A 27,100-nucleotide genomic window follows, 5' to 3' on the forward strand; every position below is an offset into this window, starting at 1 on the left:
AACTATAATGAATATTAACTTGCTACCTTTTGATTCTCCAAATAGTTTAGTCTAGCTTAGGGCCTTCAGAGAAATAAAACAACATAACTTATCCCAAGGCACAATGTATCTCTAGGTTTCACCACAAGACTTTTGTGAAAAGATGTGGATCAATTATACCTATTTTTGGAACTATGAATGTGATGCCCTTTCTGCATATGTGGCTCTATGTAACAAGTTTGACATTTGCATTCCATGGAGAACACCTGATTACTGCTGTAAGTAGTACACTTCAAACAATATTTTCCAACACTCAAATAACAGTCCAGTTTTTGCATTCACTTCTTTCTTTTCCTTTTCAGCACAAAATAATTTTAAAAAATTCATTTATTTATTTATTTTTCGCTGTGTTGGGACTTCATTGCTGCGCGCGGGCTTTTCTCTAGTTGCGGCGAGCGGGGGCTGCTCTTCGTGGCGGTGCGTGGGCTTCTCATTGCAGTGGCTTCTCTTGTTGTGGAGCATGGGCTCTAGGCATGTGGGCTTCAGTAGTTGTGGCACGTGGGCTCAGTAGTTGTGGCTCGTGGGCTGTAGAGCGCAGGCTCAGTAGTTGTGGCACACGGGCTTAGTTGCTCCACGGCATGTGGGATCTTCCCGGACCAGGGATCGAACCTGTGTCCCCTGCATTGGCAGGCGGATTCTTAACCACTGCACCACCAGAGAAGTCCACAAAATAATTTTGTAAGAATAAAACGAATGTAAGTGTAACCTATAGTTAGGTCTCCCACTTAAGCAGCTTCTGTTTTTATCCTGGTCTAAATTTAAAGCAAGGGTGGGGATCAAGAAGGTGGAGTAGGAAGACCTTGAACTCACCTCCTCCAACAGACGTACCAAAATTACAGTTACTTACAGGGAAACCATCTATGAGAATGACCTGAACACTAGCAGAAAAGATATTCCACAGCAAAAGTCATAAAGAAGGAACAACACCAAGATGGGTAGGAAGGGCAGAGATGCGGTATAGTCAGGACCCACACCCTTTGGTCAGTGACCTATAAACAGGAGGTATATCACAATTGTAGAAGTCCTTCCTAAGAAGTGAGGGGTCCAAGCCCCACGTTGTCCTCCCCAGCCTAAAAGTCCTGCACCAGGAAGATGAGCCCTCAGAACTTCTGGCTTTGAAAACCAGTAGGGCTTATGTTTGGGAGAACTGGAGGGCTATAGGAAACAGACTCTGCTCTTAAAGGGCGTGCACAAATTCTCCCATGCTCCAAGTCCCAGGGCAGAGGAAGTAGTTTGAAAGGTCACTGTGTCAGAACCACTTGCTGATCTTGGAGAGCCCACTGGAGAGGCAGGAGGCAACTGAGACTCGCCCTGGGGATGGAGATGCTGGAAGCATCCATTTTTGGGAGCTTATTCTACTGCAATAACACTGGCGCTGGCAAAAGACTGTTTTGGGATCCTCCCACTAGCCTATTAGTTCCAGGGGCTTCTCTGCCCTCCAGTGGGTCAGCACCAGCTGCAAGCCCTCCAGGCTGTGCAGACAGCCATGCAGAAAGCCTGCTCCACCCTCCAGGGGCCCCTAGTCACTGCGGCATTGCAGCCAACCAGGCCAGGGGCCAGTCCTGCCTACCAGCGCACCCACAGTAGTTGGCACTGCCACAACAGAAGCGTGCACACAGCCTACATAGGGGGCATTCCTAGAGCATGCAGCTCTGGTGACCAGAGAGGAGTGTGCCGTCATAACAAAAACCAGAGCAAGGCACCAAAGAAAAGAAAATTACAGGCCAGTACCACTGAGGAACATAGATAACAAAAGTCCTCAACAAAACATTAGTAAACTGAATTCAGCAACACATTAAAAGGTTCATATGTCATGATGAAGTGCGATTTATCCCAGGGATGCCAATGATGGTTCAGTATCTGCCAATCAGCCAGTGTGATAAACCACATTACCAAATTGAAGAATAGAAATCATCTCAATAGGTGCAAAAACAGTTTCTGACAAAACTCAGCATCCACTTATGATAAAAATCTCTCAATAAAGTGGGTACAGAGGGAGCATACCTCAATATAATAAAGACCACATATGAGAAAACTACAGCCAACATCATACTCAATAGTGAAAAGCTAAAGGATTTCCTCTAAGATCAGGAAAAAAACAAGGACACCCACTCTCACCACTTTTATTCAGCATAGTATCAGAACTCCTAGGCACAGCAGTCAGACAAGAAAAAGAGATAAAGGTGTCCAAATTGGAAAGGAACAGATGACATAATACTATACATAGAGATCCTAAAGACACCACCAAAATCTATTAGAACTAATAAATGAATTCAGTAAAGTTGCAGGGTACAAAATTAATATACATAAATCTGTTGTGTTTCTGTACACTAACAACAAACTACTAGAAAGAGAAATTAAGAAAACAATCCCATTTACAACTGTATCAAAAATAACAAAATACCTAGGAATAAATCTAACCAAAGAAGTAAAAGACTTGTACTTGGAAAACTATAAGATGTTGATAAGAGAAATTGAAGATGACAAAAACAAATGGAAACATGCCATGCTCATGGATTGGAAGAATTAATATTGTTAAAATTACCATTTACCCAAAATAATCTAGAGATTCAATGCTAACCCTATCAAAGTACCAAAGGAATTTTTTACAGGACTAGAACAAATAATTCTAAAATTGTATGGAAACACAAAAGACCTCAAATAGCCAAAGTAATCTTGAGAAAGAAAAAGCTGGACATATCACCTTCCCTGATTTCAAACTATACTACAAGCTATAGTAATCAGAATAGTATGCTACTGGCACAAAAACAGACACATAGATCAACAGAACAGAATAAAGAGCCCAGAAATAAAACCACACTTATATGGTCAATTAACTTATGACAGGAAGCAAGATGTATTTGGGGAAAGAAAGCCTCTTCAATAAATGGTGTTGGTAAAACTGGACAGCGGCATGCAAAAGAATCAAACTGGACTACTTTCTCAAACCATATACAAAAATAAACTCAAAACAACTAAAGACTTAAATGTAGGCTGTGAAACCATAAAATTAGACAAAGATATAGGCAGTATGCTTTTTTGACATCAGTCTTAGCAATATTTTTTTGAATATGTCTCCTCAGGCAAGGGAAATAAAAGCAAAAATAAACAAATGGGACTAAATGAAACTAAAAAGCTTTTGCACAACAAAGGAAACTATCAACAAAATGGAAAAGCATCTTAGTGAATGGGAGAAGATGTTTGCAAAATATATGTCTGCTAAGGGGTTAATAACCAAAATATCCAAAATACTCATATAATTCAACATCAAAAAACAAACAACCCAATTAAAAAACGTGTAGCATATCTAAATAGACATTTTTTCCAAAGAAGGCATACAGGTGACCAACAGACACATGAAAAGGTGCTCAATATCACTAACCATCAGAGGAATATAAATCAAAACCACAATGACATACCACCTCACACCTGTCAGAAAGGCTGTCATCAAAAAGACAAAAATAACAAGTGTTGGTGAGGGTGTGGAGAAAAGGCAACCCTCCTGCACTGTTTGTGGGTTTGTAAACTGGTACAGCCACTATTGAAAATAGTATGGAGTTTCCTCAAAAAACTAGAAATAGCATATGGTCCAGAAATTTCACTTTTGAGTATTTACCTGAAGAAAACAGAAATACTAACTCAAAAAGAAATATGCACCCCTATGTTCATTGCAGCATTATTTACAATAGCCATGAAATGGAAACAACCTAAGTGCCCATCTATAGATGAATGGATAAAGAAGATGTGGTATATACACAGTGAAATACTACACAGCCATAAAAAATGAAATATGGCCATTTGCAACAACATGGGTGGCTCTAGAAGGAATTATGCTAAGTGAAATATGTCAGACAAAGAAAGACAAATACTGTATGATCTCAATATGGATTCTAAAAAACAAAACCAAAAAACAAAACAAAACAAAACAAAAATAGATTCTTAGATAATAGAGAACAAATGGGTGGTTGCCAGTGGGGAGGGGTGAAATAGGTGATAGGGATTAAGAGATACAAACCTCCAGTTATAAAGTAAATAAGCCTAGGCGATTTAATATACAGCATAAGGAATATGGTCAATAACATTGTAATAACTTTGTATGTGGACAGATGGTTGCTAGACTTATTGTGGTGATTATTTCATAATGTATGCAAGTGTCAAATCACTATGCAGTATACCTGAAACTAACGTAATATTGTACGTCAACCATATTTCAATTCGAATAAATGAATGAATGGATTTAAAGTAGGCCTCAATTCTCCCAAAAGGAAACCTAGTCCACAAATGTTAGTTAGCAAAATAGATTGAAATGTTTAAGAAATCACAGAGGTTTGAAGGGTATTTTAATCTTATATCCTACAGCACACTTTGCTGGTCCTCATTCAACCTGCCTCTCTTTCCCATGCTTGTCCTTACATGTTGTATGTGGAGAGGTTGGAGATTTTTCTTCCCCCTTTTCCTTCTTCCTAACATAATATCTACTTCCTAGAAACCAGTCTTTCTGGCTTTCTTTGATTAATATCTAGGTTCAATATTTTTCCAGATACATGTTTGTATTTCCTTTTTCTTTTATATTTATCCTTTGCCCATTTTTATACATAGGGCTCAAGCTTTCTCATCAAGTTATAACTTCATACAAATTTTTTATTAAACTTTTCAACAATCTTGGGCACATTTTACAGAAAATATTGTTAATTTAATTATAGCCATTCAATGGTAAAAGGTTTTCAAAATGAATGTTACTAAAATGCTCAAAATAAAAGGTTTTCATCCCCCCCCCGAAAGAATAAAATGCACAGATAAAGAATAATATATCACAGACACCAGCTACATGACTCCACTTCAGAAATAAAGCAGCTCATGGTGTACCCTCTCTTGTCCCTTTCCTCTCTCTACTCCCCCAGAGGTACTCACTATTCAAGAGTGGGGTTACTTGATTCACTGGGAACATATGACATCTTCAGTTTTACTATTACAATCGTTCTCTGCTGAGATGTTACCAATTTACACCTCCACCAGCTGCATGTTCATTTTTTAACAGTATGACTTTTTAAGATCACTGAAAATCAACAAGAATTTTCTGAAACATAATTTAGAAACTGCTCAGCAATGGTAGTTTCTTTTGACAGTGAAGGATTAAGCCTAAATACGTGGGATTTTTCTTTTCTATGACTTGGTTGAGTTGCATATTTAAAACATGTTTCTGTGCTTATTCTGTGTGGACTGTTGTATCTCCTCCTACTGCACAGAGCAGTAACTTCATAATAGTTGACTCTATATTTATGCCAACCAAATTTGGACTGCGTTTTGGTCATATTTATTTGATATAAATCAGATGAATTTTTCCTGCTATAACATAATACTAGCTGGACACCTGGAAGATGCTCAAAAATATTCATTGATTGTTTTGTTTCTAATTTATAGTTAAGTAATACATGAAAAGTGGACTTTGAGGAGACTGAAAATGTGTAAAATTTATTTTCAGAAAGAAAACTAACATTTCTTCCTTTTACTAGAATTCAAGTAGGTCACTTTTATCATTAGCAAATTCCACAAATCCTCTATTATTTATAGCTTTGAGTTGCCCAGAGGGGAAGGAATATCAACCCTGCGTGCGACCTTGTGAAGCAAGAACATGTCTGAACAGATGGTTCTATGGACACTCTTCATGTCTGGATTTAAGAGAAGACTGTGTGTGCAAAAATGGAACCATTCTTCACAGGCCAGAGTCAACTCAGTGCATTCCAGAGAAAGAATGTGGTAAGCAGAGAAGTACAAAATGACATCTTAGGGACCCAGCAAATAAATAATACTTTTTTAGAACTTGGAGAGAGGTGCTGAGAAAGACTGATTAAAGGTCACCTTAAGTGTTGGAAAGGAAGAGAGCAGGTAATTTGATTTTAATATGATTTCAGTTGAAGTTACCAGAATTAGGGACTTCGGTGGTGATATGTTTTAATCTCTACTTATGCTTATAATAACTGGAAAAGAATATGGCAAATTAAGAATGAAGAGAATAGTGTGTGGACTGAATTGAAAGTTCAATTATTTCACGTATTAATGATTCAGCTTTACCTCTATGAGCCTGAGGTTATGCATCTGCAAAATGGGGAAAATAATAGGACTTATCCCACAAGGTTAGTGTGGGGATACATAAAATAATAGAAAGAGTTTTGTAACAATGCCTAGAGAAAAATAAACACTCAAGAAATTTCAGAAAGTGTTGTTATCTGGGAGAAAACATTGAGTATTTCTACTTTCATTTTCAAACCATTTTATCCTGACACATTGTCTCCGTGGTGGTTGTGGATAAAAAAGGGCCCAACTGAGAAAACTGCAGTGCAGTACTTTATCTATCATAGGGCTCATTGTTATGGTCAGAAGTAACGCTAGTAATTCAAGGGAAAGGCAAGTAGAAGTGAAATGCATATATTGTTTCAGAAAAAAGTTTGTGTTTGCCACTGAAGAAAGTATTTGTGGAAGAATTTGAGAATATACATGGTTATATTTGTTTTTAGGGACCTGTGAGATTGGTTTGGTAGTAAATAAAGTAAGAGAAATTCACTGGAGGCTGGGAATATGGTGGTCACTTCATTTATCTTTATTATTGCTTAAAAGAACTACTAGAGGGCCATATTTATCATTATGTAAAACATTCATAATAAAAGTAATAGAGGCACTAAATAATATTTTGCTTGACTACCTACTTTCTACATTTAGATTTTAAAGCTGAAATGTTTTGAATTTTGATATGACAAACATGTTAATGTGAGGTAGAGACTACCTTGTTTTCTAATACCAGTTTTAACAGTTGATATTTTAAAACCAATTAAAATTTATGTTACCAAGTTTGTTCAAGCTAAATAAATTGTATTAACAAGACTTAAAATGAATTTAAAAAATTAACAAATCATCTTATTTATAGAAGAGGACATGCAAATTTACAGATAGTTGCAGAAGGGAAAAATATTTTCTGTGGAATATAAAAATTTCATTAAAGAATAATGTAAGCTAGTAGCTGATGAACAAAAAGAAGAAGCTGAGAAAGGGTAGATAATGTGACATGTTACCTGTGTCACTGGGCCAAGTCACAGTCTGAAATCAAAACATCACAGCTTGGTTTATTTTCGTGCCCAGGTTCTAAGTGATATAACATTGACCATCTTTTTAAGCGTGCACTGATAGTGAAGACCAGCCTCGAACTGCTGGGGAAGTTTGGAATGGGGGCATTGACGAATGTGCCCTGTACAAATGTTTGGAGAATGGAAGCATTATTCCCATAGAACCTGATTGTGATGAAGAGCCCTCGCCAATTTGTGAACGAGAAGCTGAAGTCGTCCTGGGCTTTACTGATAAGTGGACCTGCTGTTCAAAGGAAGTTTGCAGTATGTATGCAGGCTGAAGCCTTACAGTCTGTTAATGCCACAAAATATGTTGATATTCTTTGTGAAAAAGCAGGGCAGGCATGATGCTTGGTGTTAAAAAAAATGTATGGGGTTTGGGGCTTCCCTGGTGGCACAGTGGTTGAGAGTCCGCCTGCCGATGCAGGGGACAGGGGTTCGTGCCCCGGTCCGGGAAGATCCCACATGCCGCAGAGCAGCTGGGCCCGTGAGCCATGGCCGCTGAGCCTGCACGTCCGGAGCCTGTGCTCCGCAACGGGAGAGGCCACAACAGTGAGAGGACCCCATACCGCAAAAAAAAAAAAAAAAATGTATGGGGTTAAAGTAACAATGAAAGTATTGCCATAAATGTCACCTACACTTTCTCAAAGCAAGTTTTACCTCATTATAGTTTTGTTGATTTTGCAAATAGACATGCAAAACTCTGGCTATTATCAAATAATAATATTCAGAAATACGTGAAGATAAAAGATCTGGGAATCTTTGACTTATGACAATCAGGGGTCAAAGACAACAATAGGTGACCTTAACTCTGCTGCCTTTTCACATATGACCATTCTATGAGCTGAATGGTTTAATTGTAGTGTAAAAACATGCATAGTGAGAATCATTTCCCTGCTTTGAGTTAGAAACACAGGATTTTAGTTGTGTTCACAAAGTTTTTAATACTTCTGTTTATTTCCAGGCTGTGACATGACTTTGTGTGAAACTGCCATTCCAACATGTACAAATAGTCAAAAATTGATCGTTGGCTATAGCCCTCTTTCTTGCTGTCCACAGTACCAATGTGGTGAGTAATTAATTAGGAAAAGTAAGAATGAGGTTCACTGTTCAGAGTAGTGGATTAAATTCTCATTTTTGTGTCTACAAGGAAATTTATTATAAAAGATTGTTTGCAGAGCTGTCTTGCTAAAGGTAGCTTTTTAAAAACCTGCAATTTCTTTATAAATATGTATATATATGAACTTTAAATCTATTTATTATATATATATAATTAACTCATTCTAAAAACCTTAATTTCAGTGGAAATATGTATTTTGAATGTATATATTTGTATATTTTAAATGTAAATAATTTGCCATTTCCTATATATTTCTGCTAAGATTTTATGGCAGGAGATATATATATATATATATATCTTAGCATATAGCATATATATAGCATATATATATCTTAGCATATATATCTTAGCATATAGCATATATCCTATATATATAGCATATATATATATAGCATATATATATAGCATATATCCTATATATATATAGCATATATATATAGCATATAGCATATATGCATATAGCATATAGCACATAGCATATATCCTATATATATATATATCTCCTGCCATAAAATCTTAGCATATATATATATACACACACATACATACATACAGATGATTAATCATATATATGATTAACAGAATGTTATATATATTTTTTAAATGTCTATTTACATATATTTTATATGTAAAAGTATTTATTTTATATATAAATAACCTATTTCCTATATATTTCCGCTAAGATTAAGATTGATTTAATGAGCTAATTATCACTAAATTCAAAGAGAACTGAGCCACACTATTTCATTTATTTATTGTCTCACTCTATACACATTTCCAAATATCTCTGGAATGTTTCTGCAGAATGTGACCCACTCAAATGCCCCGAAATTGCAGTGCCAGAATGCAGAGAAGACCAGTTCATGCTTCAGGTTCAAGAGGAAGAGACTTGCTGCTTTCCTCCTGCCTGTGGTAAGCATTCTGTGAGGTCATTTCCTGGAAGAAGAGGGAGGATCTAGGGAAAAATCTCTCATTTCATGTGAATTTCATGGGATTCAATGGTAACCAATATTCTGCTGATATACTCTTAAAATTCAACTGAACAAGAATAGCAGAAAAGAAAGTACAGCATTTTAAATGATTCTTGACAATTATTTCAATTAGTACTACTTTTCCCTATCGACAAAGACTATGTGTATCATTGAAAACATGATCAAGGTAATATAATCAAAAAAAACAAATAAGGCTAGCACCTAGTTCTTTTTAGAGAAAAATTTAGCCCTGGCTTTCCTGAATAACCAACGAAATAAACGACTCTGCTAAGCAGCTCACCTCTTTAAAACTTCATCTCCTGTATATCCTGTGTAAGCAGATGATCTCGAAAAGAGAATGGTAGAAATAAATGAAAGGTGTCTGGGAAATGACTGAATTTGAGCTAAATATTCTGACGAACTAGACTTTGAAAAATAAAGAATTCTCTTTACCATTTCACTGAGGAATTATCATATCAAAGGCTGTTGATTAATGTAGGTTTCAGATAAACCTATGTAGATCAAAACACTTCTTTTTGTATCATTTAAGCTTCTTTGACTGCAGTGGCAACAACTGAGTGATTCTGGCTAGCTTAAGCACAACCAATTATTGGGAGAATTGGGGAATCAAGATTTTGTAGAATCAAGATGAAGCGTTCAGCCAAGCCCTGGGAATAAGGGAAACCAGCTTCTCTAGGTGTCGGTCACTAATGATTGAGTCAGCAACATCCGTTTCTTGTCTCGATGTGCCTCTATTTATGACTCAAATGCTATAGAAAGACATTCTCATTCGTCTAAAGTGGGTTTTTCCTACACATGGGCCTGGTAAGAGTGAGGCACCTTTATTAAGAGTCACTCCAAGGCTGCGTAGGTGAGGCATTTCCTCAAGTGCATTAAGAGAGTTGTTATCAAAGTTGGAAGAGGGATGCTAAGAGCTCAGAAGAACAGGTGCCTACTACATTGTTCATTCATGGGAGTGATCCAGAGTAGTGAATTAAGAAAAATAAGTATATCAATGGTATTTTGATTCTAGTAAGAACAAATTACTCCTGAATTTGTTCAGGAGTATACTCCTTATATTTAAAAATAAAAATAATATTATTTTAAAAATAATTTTAAAAAATAATAATTTAATTTTATTATTATAAATAATAATTAATATATAATTTATATTAATATATAATTAATATAAATAATAATAATTTTAATAATTTAAAAATAATATTTTAAAATATACTCCTTATATTTCTGGTAAGATGGTTCTTCTGTGTCACTGTGCTTTGGAAAGTATAAAGCAATACACTCAGATAGTATTATTGTTTTTATGACCAAATAAGGAGATCCGTTTATTAAATCCTTATTTTCCTTGCTTCCTATTTTGTTTTACATAATGTATTTTTATTTTGATTTTATATGTGTACAGTAATCTGAACTGATAACTAGTTTGTTTTTACCTCAACTGTGACTTTGCCTTTTTGTTTCACCTTTAGTTTGCAAATCCTGCACTGAACCTATTCCACTATGTACTGACGGAGAATTTCTCACTGTGGATCTTAATACTACACAATTCTGTTGTCCTCAGTATTACTGTGGTAAGTATATTTTAACTAATTAAAATATCTAGATATGTTCAATATTTAAGAAGGCCAGTGCATGTTAATTGTACTGTTATATGAGACCTTAGTTGAGTTCCAGCATATTAAATACATGTAATGTTTTCATACATCTAAGAGTGCTTCTTGGACAGTATTGTTACCTCCCCAAAATAGATTAGCTATGACTTTTCTCATCATCCTAGACTTTCTAGATATACACGTGATTCCATACCCTCTTCACCTCCTTTCTCTTCTTGCCCCCCTGCCATTTCTCAGGGCTCTTAACCTGATAAGTGTGTCCTAGTTCTTCTACTACTGTTGTTGTATGTGCTTGTGAGTCATTTGTTCGGTCCTTACCAACACACTGCAATTGGGTGGTGGGAGAGGCAGCTCTGGGGAGATCCAAGTCCATGTATCACATCAGTAATGGCAGTGAACTAAATGGTAGCTAGTGAAAACTAGCAACTACGTGAAGCTAATCTTTACTCATGTTATTTTTCTATTTAGTGTGTGAGCCAAATCTCTGTCCTACGCCACTACTCGACTGTGCACAAGATATGAAACTTGTGAAAGAAAATGTATCTGGTCAATGTTGTCCAACATGGCACTGTGGTAACTAATTTTCATATTTTAAAGTTTTACTAGAATGTATTAATATATACGATCAATATAAATATGTTGGTTTTTGCCTTTTAGAATGTAGCTGTGAAAGTCTTGTTGTGCCAACTTGTGAAGTGGTAAGAACACATATTTTTATTGAATTTTAATATAATTTAAATCAGTTTATTCTTCCTTTATTGCTTTCATTTCTGATTTCTTTTCAGAGTTAATGGAATTATTCTCTTTAAGTTGTACTGAAGTAGATTAAATCTTCTCTGATATTAGGGAGCAGTCAACATTTTAAATTATACTTGAGACAGGAAAGTACAATCAATGTTTTTTTTTTTCCACTGGTGACTGAATCTACCAGTCTTATATCTACGTAAGTTCACTGGTCTTAAAATAAGCACAGTATTGAAAATATATTACCTCAATAATGAAAGGTTTTCCAATGATTCTTTAAGAAAGTGCCCTAACAATGCATCTGTTTCAGAGGAGGAGAGGGTATAAACATGTAACTGTCTGTACCTTGTTAGGGGTTATGTATGAACATGCAAACCTTACAGAAATTCCAAAAATTTAATTTTTAGAAATAATAATTATGACTCTGGTATCACTTATTTAACCATTAGATGGAGGTTATGGTGCTTTACAAGTCTTTTTTTTTTTTTTCTTTGAATATTTACCTCCATGGTATGCCTCTAAGACTTGAGAAAGATAATATATTCCTGGCCTTATTTATCAAAGAAGACATGTTTTCTTTCACAAAGATTTTCTTTTTCTTTTCCTTCTCAAACAATGTGTATCATTAGAAACTCATTCAGACTTTTCAGGCAAAGGCTATATTCAGGGGAATAAATGAGGCAGTTTTTAAAGTAACAGAACCCTTCTTAGGATACCACTGTTTCATTTAAAAAGCAGGGTGCAAAGTTTCAGTTATGCGGGATGAATAAGTGCTGGGAGAACTATTGTACAGCATAGTGACTATAGTTAACAGCACTGTATTGTAGCCTTCAAAATTTGCTAAGTGTTCTTACCACAATATAATAATAATAATAAATAAGAGAGTGGGAGGAAACTTTTGGAGTTAATGGATAGGTCTATGGCACGGTGATATTTCATGATGTATACTTATCTCCAAATATGTCAAGTTGTATACATCAATTATGTACAGCTTTTTGTATGTCAAATAAATTAATTAAATTGTATTTTAAAAAAGCATTGGGCTTCCCTGGTGGCGCAGTGGTTGAGAGTCCACCTGTCAATGCAGGGGACACGGGTTTGTGCCCCGGTCTGGGAGGATCCCACATGCCGCAGAGCGGTTGGGCCAGTGAGCCATGGCCGCTGTGCCTGCGCGTCCGGAGCCTGTGCTCCGCAATGGGAGAGGCCACAACAGTGAGAGGCCCGTGTACCGCAAAAAAAAGCATTAATCTAACATTTACTCTAATGATGAGTTACCATCTGTGATTTGCATACAATGTTTAAGCTTTACAAGTAACTTTCATAAAAATTCTCTTGGATTATTTTGTGTATACACTATATACATAACCTACAGAAAAGAGTGGAATTCTGATATTGTATTTTTCTCAAGTTCTTCACAGTTTACATAACAAGTTTTGTATATTATTTCATTGAATCTTTACAAAGTAGATATATTTAGCTCATTTTATAAGTAAGAAAACTGAGGTCTAGAGAGAGTAAATGATAGACTGAGATCTTCAGGAATTAGACCAAGGGTTGTGTCTAAGCGCCCATGCAAGGCAATTTATTTTTAACATTCCTTGTTCTACAAAGGTATTGACCTGACCCATTGTTCCTGAAATTGCTAAATATTTGTTTCAGTGTCTAAGATGATATATATATATATATATTTTTAAATTTATTATTTATTTATTTATTTTTGGCTGCATTGGGTCTTCATTGCTGTGTGGGCCCTCTCTAGTTGCAGAGAGTGGGGGCCACTCCTCGCCGCGGTATGCAGGCTTCTCATTGCGGTGGCCTCTCGCTGCGGAGCACAGGCTCCAGGCGCGCGGGCCCCAGCAGTTGTGGCTCGCGGGCTCTAGAGCACAGGCTCAGTAGTTGTGGCGCACGGGCTTAGCTGCTCCGCGGCATGTGGGATCCTCCCGGGCCAGGGATCGAAACCGTGTCCCCTGCATTGGCAGGCGGATTCCCAACCACTGCACCGCCAGGGAAGTCCCTAAAATGATATATTTTAAAAAAGCACTGTCTAATCTTTTGGAGTAATTTATGCAGTGGGGGAGTTTGATTTATTACTATTTTTAACTCTGTATTCCAATATTTTATTTCCAATCCCATTAGAATTGTATAATGACTAAAAGTCATAAAACAACAAAGGCGTTAATGTCTATGAAACTACTTTACATCTCGTAAAGCACTATAAAAAGTGAGATATTATTAGCTTATGGAGAAAAATGCCTTTTATATATTACTATGAATTTGAGTTATTTTTTGTGTCAAGAATCAAATTAGTTTTTATTACTGATGTCATATGAAAATTAAACACACCCAGGAAAAGTTGATGTTTAAAATACAATCCTTGAAACTTTAAGCCTGAGTCCTACACTTGAGAAGAACCTATACCATTTCCCTAGTAGGGAAAAGTTTAAGCATTGGTCATAACAGCAATTTACATAACAGCACTTTCTGTACATCAGCTTGTTTTAAGCTCTTTACATATGTTGATCCATTTATTTCTTTCAACAATTCTGAGGCAGACGGTATAATTATCCCCATTTTACAGATGAGGAAGGTGAGGAGCAGACTGGCTAAGTAATCTGCCCTAGATGACAGAGCTATTAAGTAGCAGAGCATGATTGGCACAAGGGCAGTCTTGTTCCTGTGCCTGTGCTACTAATCATTGTACTACACTCTTCTGCTCTTGTTTTATATGCTAAAGAAGCCTTGCTCTGATGCAGACATCAGGGTTCTGGACCAGCTCTACAGAGCAGATCAAGAACATTTTCATCAAGAGAATTTTCTAGGGTTAGCAAGCATTCTTTTATCTCTAATTGCCCACTAGAAGCTCAGAATCTAACAATATAATTTTAAAGTTAGGACAAATCATAAAGATCATCTTATCCACCTTCACTCATTTAATAGATAAGGAAATTTAAGTTTAGAGAGATTGAGTGGTCTATGATCACATTTTTATTGTGAGTATTTTCTATAGGCTACTAATTAAATGACCACTGGGTTAATCAAAGCTTGTTCACTGTCAGATATTTTTATGAACTTGCTATGTGGCTGTGGGGTAGGAAACTTATTAGATGTTATATTGTGCATTGTTTTACAATGGTAATATAATAAGCCATATTGATAAGTCATATAATAATATCTTTCTAATAGGGAGAATTTCATGCAATAGACCTCAGCTTTCAGAGTGACTGTGGATGTGTACAGTATCTCTGTGGTAACTATGTTTTTTGAAACTTTTAAATGATAATGAATATTATTGATATCTGTTGTTTACTATGAATAAATTAAAAATAAGTTTTGAGATGTACTACACATTTTAAGCCATTGGCCAGTTTTTAAGTATAAAAAGTATACTTTTTATTTTTCAATTTCCTCTTTTGTAATATTCCTAAATGTTCTGAGAAACTTGGTAACAGGACATAAAAATGATTCATTTTCAGAGGCTTCACAGAATTTAAAGTTGATGCCAGGGTTCTTTTTAGTGTATATAATTTAATTTAAAAGTAGACAACATCTAAAAGAGATTTTTGCTCACTGTTTTATTATTATTGATGTTAACACTGCAAAGCATAAGGTTGATTTTTCTATGAAATAACAAATCTTCATATTAAGTATTAGTAGGTTAATAGAAAATAAACTTTTGTTTAATAGCTTAAAACTTTTGTATTTTTATATGAGAGAAGAGTTAAATCCTATGTTCACAAGGCACAAAGCGCTTCTGAGCTGCATTCTTCATCACTATTCTAGCCTACTATAAGCCACTTTTAATGATGTGATAGCACATTATATCACCTACCTTCATCATAAAGTATGATTTATATGACTTTATTTTGCAACACAAAAAATTGAAAAATTTCTCTCAAAATAACAAAAAACATGAAATGTTACACAATCCCTTCATGAAGAGACCTACTGTTATTGATTTAGATTTTGCCTCCATTTATATCCACTCCCCAAAATTGTCATGTTGTGTTTCCAGAAGAGGGAACAGCAAGCAGCTTGATGATCACTTTGGGCTAAAATTCTGGAATCTGCTATAAAGTATAGTTTTTAGAGGCAGTTCAAACAGTGTATAGCAGTTGAGTTTAGGAATCAATTTCTTACTCTGTGTTAAGGAATAAATGCTACATTCATTATTAAGTGAACTCTTGAGCTGTTAACAATGTATAAAGGTAAAGATCTTTACTGGTTTTGAAAAAATTGCATATCACAATAAAAACATAAACTTAAAAGTTCCAATGATCAGTTAATAAAAAACTTAATATAGTACTTTTTGTTGACTTTTTTTGTTTTCTTAGAAAAGGATGATGTGTGTGTGTTTCAAGAAGTATCAGTATTGAATCCTGGCCAATCTATGATAAAGTATTTGGAAGGGGACTTTTGTTACATGGTAGAGTGTCTAGAAGAGAAAGATAACCTTACAGGCTACCACACTTTGAATTTTACAATGTTGAATTGTTCAAAAGAATGTGATGTTGTAAGTATTCTTTGTAAGTCATTCTGGTGAGAGTTAATTAATCTTTAAATGGCAGCTGTAGAATTCGAATGAATGAATACTCCATAAGTTAAAAATATACACTTGAATAGTTCTTTAATAATCTGTTAATTTGTAACTTATCTACATAATGCAGTTTCCTTTTCCTGTGTATAACCTTGAGCTTCAGCAATCTTATTACCTATACAGCTTGTTTGACCTGAGCTTGTTAAATCTACTTGATGAATCTTGGCTGCTAGATGTAAAGGTTAACATCTACTTCACTTCTAATACAGCTATATAAAGTCAGTTATTATTTGAAGTGCTTCAAATTCAACCTCAGAAATGCTTTACAGGTGCTCTGAGACGGCATAGGTTGTATTGGGAAGCACTTTCAGAATGAATTCATTAAAAATATCAGTATTGTTATTGGCTAATTCAAATTATTATTATTATGCACAGCACCAGGTATACACTCCATCGCCAAGTGATTATGATTGTTGTGGTACCTGCAAAAATGTATCCTGCAAATTTCAAATGGAAAATGGAACATCAGTTATATATGAGGTATGAATTTCTTCGTTCCTAAAATGTGCTCCACGGGTAGCTGTCTGTGCTATTTTCTAAAGAAGCTGTTCCATAAATTTGAAAAATATCACTCACACACACACATAGTGTTCTACATACAACAAGCACACCCATATACAGCATGCTTACAACACACAAGACATAGTTACAGTTTAAAGTATCTGATTTCTGTTGTAAAGGAGCATGTTAAAATGGCTTCTCAAACTTATTTTATCATAGATCCTTACTTTTTTCCACAGATGTTAGGAATGGACTTTGAGAAATGTTGATTTCTAATAATTAGAACAAAGGAAAAGAACAATGTTATTTTATTCACTCATTTGAAATGAAACATTTTGATAGAAATCTGAAACTCAAGTTTTAGCACTTTATTGTTTCAGGTATCAAAGATTTCAGTGGGTAAATATGACAAAAGATTAAGAATATTTGAAAAAATTTTTAAAAAGAAGATCCCAAGAGTAATGAATGCTATACCACATCTTTCTGCCCAAAACAATAAAATTATTATTCAGAATTCTTCTGTTATCTCATAATAACTCTATGGAGGTTTGAAGACTGACCTACTCCTTTCCTTTTTTAGAATAGAAGAATGGAACCATGTATTAGTACAGTTGTTAGTGATGTCATCAGATTTAGGAGGCTCACAAATTCTGTTTATAATTTACATTACCTGAAGGTAGTTCCAATTTATTATTGCTATCCTTAAATTTTTTCCATTAATAGTTTAATTATATGGAGGTCTTATTTATGTTGTTCTTAAGTACAAGGGATTACTCATAGACCCAAAAGAAAAAGAGATTTCTCCAATCCTGTGCATTTTATTAAATAAGAAAAGTGAACAATTATCTTATTGTTTCATAGTCTATTGTTTTATAATTATGTGAAAAATAGTGTTATTGATTTAAATAATGTTGTTGATATTGTTTATTTGTTTAATCATAGCAATATTTGTTTCATATTATATCATTTTAAAGAAGGAGACTTGAAAAAGGAAGCTTATAAAATGAGGAGACATAGGTGTGAGAGAAAATGAATCAGAGACTACTTGAAAATATACAGTCATGTGGGGATTTAGTAAAAGAGCAACATAAACTCTATAGATGTCAGTAATCCTGTGATAGCCCTGAAATTTAAATGAAAGATTAAATTATGTTTAGAATATTTTTTGAGAACACAACAAGTAATGTAATATAGGTAAACATATATGAAGATTGTTAACTCTTGGCTCTTTCAAAGATAAGCTTTAGTTATCTAGAAATCTAATTCTTATGGAACAAGTAATTTTTGATTTCAGATAAATTAGTACTATTTGAATTGAATATTAGAATTAATATTCAAATTTGAATGTTTTATCTTCTTTTATACCTGGACTTGCAGATCTTTTCCAGTTGAGATTCATAGAAGACCTGATGATATTTATACATTAAAATAGAACCTACAGAAAATAAAGTTTGTCAGAATTCTTTGCTGGTTCACAAGGAATCTTCAAGTCAGAGTCTGACTAGCATTTTAAAATACAGGTTATAAAATTAAAAAATATATCAACAATTACAGCCTAATAATTATATAATAGTTATTTTCAGCTGATTTTGTTTCTAAATAGGAATTCTGAAATCAAGAATGAAATAAACACTTAGGGACTTCCCTGGTGGCACAGTGGTTAGGAATCCGCCTGCCAATGCAGGGGACTTGGGTTCGAGCCCTGGTCCAGGAAGACCCCACATACCACGGAACAAGTAAGCCCTTGTGCCACAACTACTGAGCCTGAGTGGCACAACTACTGAAGCCCATGCACCTAGAGCCTGTGCTCCGCAACAAGACAAGCCACCACAATGAGAAGCCTGCGCACCACAACAAAGAGTAGCCCTGCTCGCCACAACTAGAGAAAGCCCATGCACAGCAAAAAAGACCCAATGCAGCCAAAAATAAATAAATAAAATAAATAAATTTTTTAAAAAAGAATGAAGTAAACACTTAGTATGTTGAAAAAGTTGTTAAAAGAATAGGGATATGTTTAAAAATAACCAGAAGGTATAGAAAACTAGAACCACAGGTGAATAATCACTATCATCCAAGGATTTTTAAATTTTTTGGTGATAAGGGAGTAGAAGGAAGAATAAACAAACCTTAAGAGAGGAGGTGTACTAAGTATTATGACTTGTTGTTTTATAATTAGTAAGGGAATATTAGAGCAAGACCTTTGACACTTGGCCACGTTAGATAATTAATTTTGTAGTAGAAAAAGATACCTATTTGCTTCTTTCCTCTCTGTTGCTTTGTTTCACATTTACATCTTGGTTCTAGTATGAAACCAAAATACCCACACACACACATACCACATATATGTATTTTTAATTATTTTAGATAAGTTTGGGGACATTGCCAGATGGACATTTTATGTTACAAGAAGCTCTCTGAATCTAGACTTTTGATTCAGTAGGATAGGAAACATTCTACTTAAGAAATATAGCAGATTTTAATAAGCAAACAGTAACTTTCTCTTTTATTTTTAGGAGGGGAGTACCTGGAACTATAATTGTACCACATTTGAATGTGTTAAAACTGACGAAGGGACGATGATTCTGAAGTACAGTATGGTCTGTCCCCCTTTTAATGAGACTGAATGCAAAATGGTTTGTACTTTGTTATAGCTAAGAAAATTTGGCATTAAATATAATTTAGAAAATACACATTAATGTGTTTTCCAAGGTCATACATACATACATTATGGCTTATTTATTTTGCTAAATGTTTTATTTTCATGTATACATAAAAGCTCTATTATATTTTCTCAGTTTGACACTTTAAGTTATATATGGCATTCCAAATAATTTTGAGTCTCCCTGAATGGACATGATGCTATGTCTGGGTTTTTAATATGTAGACCAAAGGATTATTGAAAAATCCTTTGATCAGCCAACTTAGCCTCTTCTTTCCATATGGATTAATAAACTAATCAATCAGAACTTGGTCAAATTTCTCTTTCTTAAACACACAGCAGATTTATGCTGTCATTTGCTGTTTAAAGCATACTAGCCTAAGTGAAATTTGCCGTAGTTTCTCTGAGCATGGGCCACTGTGAAACTCAGCACATGCCAGAGCATTGCTGATTCTTTAGTTTTGCTCTTCCAATTCCCTTTTCTCTCGTAGAAGAGCCTATTGGGAGAGTAGATTTTCGAAAGTCAAACAATTTTTAAAAAAGATTCTTTGTAGCCTTAATTATTTAGGAGATAATAATCCCTAATGAAAAGTAAGCTTTATTCTGTTGTGCGAGGCAATATTTTTCTTTAAGTGTGGAGAAATAGCACAGTTTCACTTTTTTTCATGATGTGCCGTTTTAGTGATGATGGTTAGCTAGTTGGCTGGCTAGTGAGATACAATATGTACTAAAGTAATAGAATTTCAGCTCTTGAAGGAATCTTAGGCATCATCTTATTTCACAGATTCATTTTTATAGAATAAATTCTTTTATTTGAATTACAATTAGCAAGTTACTAAAAGCAATTAGCAACTTACTGTAAGAATTCCAAAATAGATGAAATTTTCTTAATTTAGCCTTTGTCAAGAGACATCCTGAAGTGGGGAATTTTTTTGAATAATAAAACATTAAAGAAAAAGAGACATCATTTTAACATTCAGTTATATTCAGGAACTCAGTCTAGTCTCAAAAAAGTAGTTCAGTTTGTTTCAAGGAGTTTAAAAGATATAATGGCCTCTATTTAGAGTCCCTATTAGTACTTTGATTTGGTAAGAAAATCTTTTGTGGTATTTAAAATGGGTTCTTTTAAGTAAGTTAATCCTTTTGCACTTTTTCATATTACTAATGAAGAAATAACAAATTTTAAACAAAATATCTGCTCCTAATTTTACAAACAAAAATTCTTATTAGAAATTGTTAAATTTCAATCATCTTTCTATAAAGTCTTTGTGATGTTTAGTAAAAATATTGAGAAAGTTGGTTTTTTATTTCTAGTTTAGGATGAAATGACAAAACACTGAATTTTAACATTATTCCTTTTTTCTTCCTAGAATGAAGGGATTGTAAAGCTTTATAATGAAGGCTGTTGCAAGATCTGTAAGTGAAGACAAATTACATACATTAATTTGATTAGTTTTAATTGCTCATGATTATTATTTTTTCACATAAAATTCAGTTCCTATGTTGCAATGAGGGAAACAAATTTTATAATGTTTATTATTTAAATGTTTTTGTCATGCGGTTGATTATTTTGTAATTTAATCTTTATCTTCTGGAGCATAAGTTTTTAATTGAGATGAATTTTAATTTAAATATTAGAAATTTATTGTTGCATTTTTCAAAAGGTATTGCACAGGATTTCAGTAGGTTTTAAGTTTGAAAGTGCCCTATGGTCAAATGTGCTTTGAACAGGCTGAACTACACAAAGTAGGTTATGATGAGACGTCAATAAGGATATAGAAAGTGTGATATTTTCCAAACCTATTTGAACAAATCTATGGTTCTGTATAATACATTTGAGAAATACCAATTTAGTCAATTATATTTAAATCATATATATAAAACTTCCCATAATTATTTTGACAAAATTATGTGCATGCAATATATTTATTTGAATTATAAGGTTTATTTTATAGTGCGTTTTAATGATTTTAAGGACTGAAATAGAGGGGTATTCATGCAACCATTTTTATTTATGTGTTTATGATTTTATTTTTTGTGTTCATGAATTTATGTCAAGAAAAACGTTTTAGACGGGAGTGGAGGAGTGCTGCTTCATGGGTATGGGGTTTCTTTCTGGGGTGATGAAAATGTCCTGATATTGGATAAGGCGGTGGATGTACAACATTTTGCATGTATTAAATGCTACTAAATTGTGTATTTAAAAATGGTTAGTTTTATTTTAATGCAAATTTCACTTTAATAATAGAAAAAAATGTTCAATCTCACATATAATAAAGTTATTAAAATCCAATGAAAATACTAAAACAAAAAAAAAGAAAAAAGTTTTAGGAAACTTGGCATAAATAGTAATTTTAACATTGTTTAGAGAAGCTTTTGGGAAAAAAGTCTACAACACAATTCAGGTTAATAATGCCACTGTGTAGGGTTGGATTTTTCGACACAAATTATCATGCCTCTCAAGGGAGATTTCTGAACTTCTTTCATGAAGGGCTAAATCCCATAATATGTAAGAATAGTCTTGTTTATTTAGAGGTGTTAGTCATATTGAAAACAATATTAAAAGGTATTAGGGACTTACCTGGTGGCACAGTGGTTAAGAATCTGCCTGCCAATGCAGGGGACACGGGTTTGATCCCTGGTCCGGGAAGATCCCACATGCCGCGGAGCAACTAAGCCTGTGTGCCATAACTACAGAGCCTGCGCTCTAGAGTCCGCGAGGCACAACTACTGAAGCCCGCGCGCCTAGAGCCTGTGCTCCACAACAAGAGAAGCCACCGCAATGAGAAGCCCGTGCACCTCAACGAAGAGTAGCCCCCGCTCACTGCAACTAGAGAAAGCCAGTGCGCAGCAACGAAGACCCAACGCAGTGAAAAATAAATTAATTAATTAATTAAAAATAAAATAAAATAATTATCTTTAAAAAAATAAAATAAATTAAAATTTTGATGAAACATAAGTAAAATATATATTATTGAACATAATAACAGCTTATAAATCAGAAACTCACCTGTTTTCTACTGACAATTTATTTCTCACAAAATTCCAATGATGGGTTCTGCATTTATCCTGATTTTCAGTTTAGAGAGTTTAAGTAACTCATCTAAGTCATACCTCTTGTGGGATTTCCCTCCAGGCCTGATCTCACAGCCTGCTTCTTAACCGCTAGTAATATTCTGGAACATCATCAGTATAAGTTTTAGGAGAGGGCAGAGGCTGACTGATGATGTCTGCTCATCAGTGCAGGGCTGGAACGACAGAGTCTATTTACATGAGGTGTGAAAAGTAAAATCCAACACATTCATACCCACCCACAACAAACATTCTGATGTCCAATTTGTTCTTGTATTCATTTGCTGGGGCTGCTGTTAACAAAATACCAGAAACTGGGTGACTTAGCAGAAATTGATTGTCTCAAAGTTCTGGAGGTTAGAAGTCTAAAACAAAGGTGTCAGCAGGGTTGATACCCTCTGAGGGCTGTGAGGGAAGGGTCTCCTCCAGGCCTCTCTTCTTGGCTTGTTAGACGGCCATCTTCACGTTCACATGGTGTTCTCCTTGTAAGTGGATCCGTTTCCAAATTTCCAGTCATAAGGACACCAGTCATATGAATTAGGGCCCACCCTAATGACCTCTTTTTCACTTGATTACCTCCGAAAAAAACCCTATCTCCAAATAAGGTCACATTCTGAGGCACATAGGAGTATTTGGAAGACAGAATTCAAACCATAACAGCTATATTGCCAGGATTTTAGTGGGTAATAGAGTACCACTTAATGCTTTTTAATTACTGGGGCTCTTAGACACATACTAATGAAAAATTTTTGCTCATTAGAAATGAGCAGTTTTTCATTGTTTTCTCTGAATCAAATGTAAACTAATGTGTATCAAATAGTCATTGTATCAAGAACTCAATGAGTGAAATTTAGGCTCTAGAATCTAAGGAAGTTTATATTTTTATGCTCTCATGTCTTTTTCCTTCTGCTTCTTTAGATTCTAGACTCTTCCATAGGTATGAGATATAGGAATAGAATCACATTGCAATGTAAACACCTTGAATTCTGTAACCCCATTTTAATTATTAGAGAAGTGAGTGTATTTATGTTATCTGAGGGCAGACAGGGGAAGATCTGTCTGACTTGACCGTATTGCTACTATTGATTGTCTGTCACATGTCAACACTCTATTAAACCCATAGCAGACAGTACTGCAATGAATCTTCACCACAGTTCTGGAAGGTAGGTGGGGAGGTAGGTATGGTTTCCCTACAGGTGAGGAAATGAAGGTTCAGAAAAGTTTATCACACTAATCAATCATACTCAATAGATTTAGGCCTCTCCAGTGCCTGGCCTCAGGATATTTCAATTTTGCCAAGCTCTTTGAAGTACAGAATAATAACAAGCCTCCTCATTTTCTCTCATCTGATGTATAAGGCCTTGTGAAGTAGTTTCTGCTTTGGCATTAGAGAAACCCCGTCTGTAGTCTTTGCTTTTGGGTGACCAGGCTTTATCAGAGAGACTGTGGATATTGCGTATTGTTGCAGGTGCTACGCTAAACAAAATGTGTTACAATAAAGTCTCTGAGGAATAAATAGGAAATGGCTCTTGGCACGAACAAATCCAGCCAACTAACAATACATTTATGCTGTCCCAGTTTCATTCATTGAATGAGTTAACACAGACAGATTTTTACTGAGTGCCTCTCACGTACCAGACACCCTTTTAGGCACTGGGACCATGATAGAGGATGAAACAATATCTGCATGCATAGTGTATGTTATCAAGAAGGGGAAGAAACAATAAGAGGTAAATATACATTATTATGTCAGGTAGTGATGAAGGGTATAAAGAACAATAGCACAGAATAAAAGTGATGGAGAGGGAGGGAAATTGGGTTGTTCATTTAAGTGGGTGATTAGAGAGTGCCTCTGTGATGAGGTGTCATTTGAATAGGGACTGAATGTCCTTGGGAGCCAGCCAGGTAGAGTGAAGAGTGTTCAAGGTGGAGGAAATGGCAAAGTACAGTCACAGCACAGGGATGAAAGTGATAGAAGAAGATAAGGACCATATAGGTCATGTCAAAGATGGTTTCCTTCTTGACTATTCTTTGTTTTAAAACTTACGAGAATAGAAGGGCTAATGCAGTAACCACTGGGTGAAAGCATCATAAGGAACAAAACAGCCTGCCCTCTGCCACCAACACTGAGCCTCAGTCCACACCGTATTTGGGAGGTCGGGGAAAGGAGAAAAAACAAGCATGGGAGATTGAGGAGGAGCCACAAAGAGATGGGAGGCAGAGCAAAGAGTACGCTCTGGAAGCCAAGTGCAGAAAGTGTATCCAGGAGGAGAGAGTGATGGACTGAGTCAAACACTGCTGAGAAGTCAAGTAGGATGAGAACTGAGATGTGATCTTTGAAAATAGTAATTGAAAGTCATGGATGACCTTGACAAGAACAGTTTAATTTCAGGCAGTCTTTGCTACCCATCTCTGCTTCAACCAGACTGGCTTAACTTTTATATACTTCACATGTTGGGATTTCATACAAGCATTTATTTTATTTTATTTTATTTATTTATTTTGCGGTACGCGGGCCTCTCACTGTTGTGGCCTCTCCCGTCGCAGAGCACAGGCTCCGGACGCGCAGGCTCAGCGGCCATGGCTCACGGGCCTAGCCGCTACGTGGCATGCGGGATCTTCCCGGACTGGGGCACGAACCATTGTCCCCTGCATCTGCAGACAGACTCTTAACCACTGCGCCACCAGGGAAGCCCTCAAGCATTTATTTTAAATAAAGATTTTGCAGATTGGAGCTCTAATTCCAGTCTTTTGCAAACAAGGAAACTCAGAATGATTTAGTCTCTTTCCTAAAATGACAGAGCAAATTAGTAACAGAGTGAGATGAGAACCTTGGTTGTTTTGTATCCTGATTCAGGGATTACATTCTCTATCATATAGCATTAACTATATATTATTGGGTGTATTATCAAGTGATAATACATCATGCACACAGAAGCATATTAATAGATTAATTAATACAAAGTGTTTTCATTAGAAATTGTGACATCATTTCAGAGCCATAAAATCAAGTATGAGTCATCCATACATTTCAACATGGTTGATAATAATTCAGTTACATTCTTGAATTTTACATTAATATCCATTAAGATAATGTGATTTTAAATCTATCAGTTTATATTTTAAAATTGATTTATATATATGTATATATGTATGCCTTAATTATGTACATGTATATTTACCTGTACATGTACAGGTAAATATGTATTACATTAAAATATAATGTATAAATATTACATTAAATATAATAATAAATATACACCTGACACAGGTTGATGTTAGCATTACTCCATGTGTGGAATATGTTTGATTTATGATTATGATAATTATTCTAAGACAATAAGATAAAGAGAGAAATATAAAGCTAGAAAATATATGAGAAAAGAAGTTGAAAATAAATATTAACATACACTATGTAAGAGTAAAATTCTCACTATCTCGTATTATAGAAATATGTTTTATATAAATATATCAGTTTTCAATTATAAATATATTCATATGTTTAATTGAATTAAGAAACAATTTGATATGGACTTTTGATGAATAAATACATTCTGTATTTTATCAGGCAAACGAGACGAAAGAATATGCCAGAAAGTGATTATTAGATCAATCATAAGGAAACAGGACTGTATAAGTCAAACCCCTGTAAGTGGAAAAATATCATTTGTTACATAAAGCGTATGTGTCTTTCCAGAAGTATATGTGTCACAGCACTGGTAAGTTTGTAAGCCAACAAAATGCCAACACTTAAAATATTTGACTTTTGGAGATTATTCCTACATTCTAATATTAAAATACTCTGTGAAGAAGTATGAATTATTCTTGGCATAAATAATCAACAGTTCTGAATGTTAATTGCAATACAGAGAGATGGAAATTTAAACCTAAATATATTTGACCGCATATTGTCTTAAGTGTGTAATTTTAATCAGCAAAAATAGTCTTAGTTCGAACTTTTCCCACTTTAATAAGACCTGTCTGATTCTATAGTCTACTTAGTTGTGATACAATACAGGTTACAATAGAATCATTAGATTGTGATTACTATATTCCATAGATCTGTCTAGTTATGTGTGCACATTTCATACTTTGAGTTATGTCAGATTGCCATCTTGGACAAACAATATGCTACCTTAGTGGAATCAATATCACTGTTTTAAAATTTTTTAAACAATTTTCTCATCTCTTCTTACAGATAAATGTTGCATCTTGCGATGGAAGATGCCCATCAGCTACCATATTTAACATCAATATTGAGAGCCATCTAAGATTCTGTAAGTGTTGTCGTGAAAATGGGGTGCGCAACTTGACTGTGCCACTGTATTGCTCAGGCAATGGCACTGAAGTCCTGCACACTCTCCAGGAACCTATAGACTGCACATGCCAGTGGAATTAAATTCTTGGATTCCAAGAACTCTATGCAACATCATAAGGTCAAATGGAGTTAATTTTTATCACTCTTTTTAAGGCACTGGGCAGATTTATACTGTTTAATAATGTATTTTTCAGACTACTGGGATATGACAATTTAACACTTGCTACAAAATAAATAAAATTTCCAGGAAAAACTAGATTTATTGACTTAGTCTATTTTAGAGAATCAAATGATTTTAAGGTGTTCAGCTGAAATGCTGTTATGTATATA

The 27,100-nt window shown here is 34.8% G+C and overlaps 1 protein-coding gene across 2 annotated transcripts in view; it reads left to right on the forward strand.

The window, feature by feature from the left end:
- OTOGL (otogelin like) overlaps positions 1-26,851 on the forward strand; it is a 147,525-nt gene extending 120,674 nt beyond the window's left edge. For both annotated transcript variants that reach the window (XM_029206268.1, XM_029206269.1), the window contains 15 exons: positions 116-257; positions 5,611-5,796; positions 7,209-7,421; positions 8,122-8,226; positions 9,082-9,189; positions 10,739-10,840; positions 11,351-11,455; positions 11,540-11,580; positions 14,810-14,873; positions 15,958-16,136; positions 16,596-16,700; positions 19,235-19,354; positions 20,751-20,796; positions 26,021-26,100; positions 26,651-26,851. In XM_029206268.1, coding sequence (XP_029062101.1) covers positions 116-257; positions 5,611-5,796; positions 7,209-7,421; positions 8,122-8,226; positions 9,082-9,189; positions 10,739-10,840; positions 11,351-11,455; positions 11,540-11,580; positions 14,810-14,873; positions 15,958-16,136; positions 16,596-16,700; positions 19,235-19,354; positions 20,751-20,796; positions 26,021-26,100; positions 26,651-26,851 — 1,797 coding nt within the window. The remainder of the gene's footprint in view (positions 1-115; positions 258-5,610; positions 5,797-7,208; positions 7,422-8,121; positions 8,227-9,081; positions 9,190-10,738; positions 10,841-11,350; positions 11,456-11,539; positions 11,581-14,809; positions 14,874-15,957; positions 16,137-16,595; positions 16,701-19,234; positions 19,355-20,750; positions 20,797-26,020; positions 26,101-26,650) is intronic.
- Positions 26,852-27,100: the final 249 nt, after the last annotated feature.

Source organism: Monodon monoceros, unplaced genomic scaffold, assembly GCF_005190385.1.
Source record: "Monodon monoceros isolate NGI ecotype Baffin Bay Population unplaced genomic scaffold, NGI_Narwhal_1 Super_Scaffold_6, whole genome shotgun sequence".
NCBI lineage: Eukaryota > Metazoa > Chordata > Mammalia > Artiodactyla > Monodontidae > Monodon > Monodon monoceros.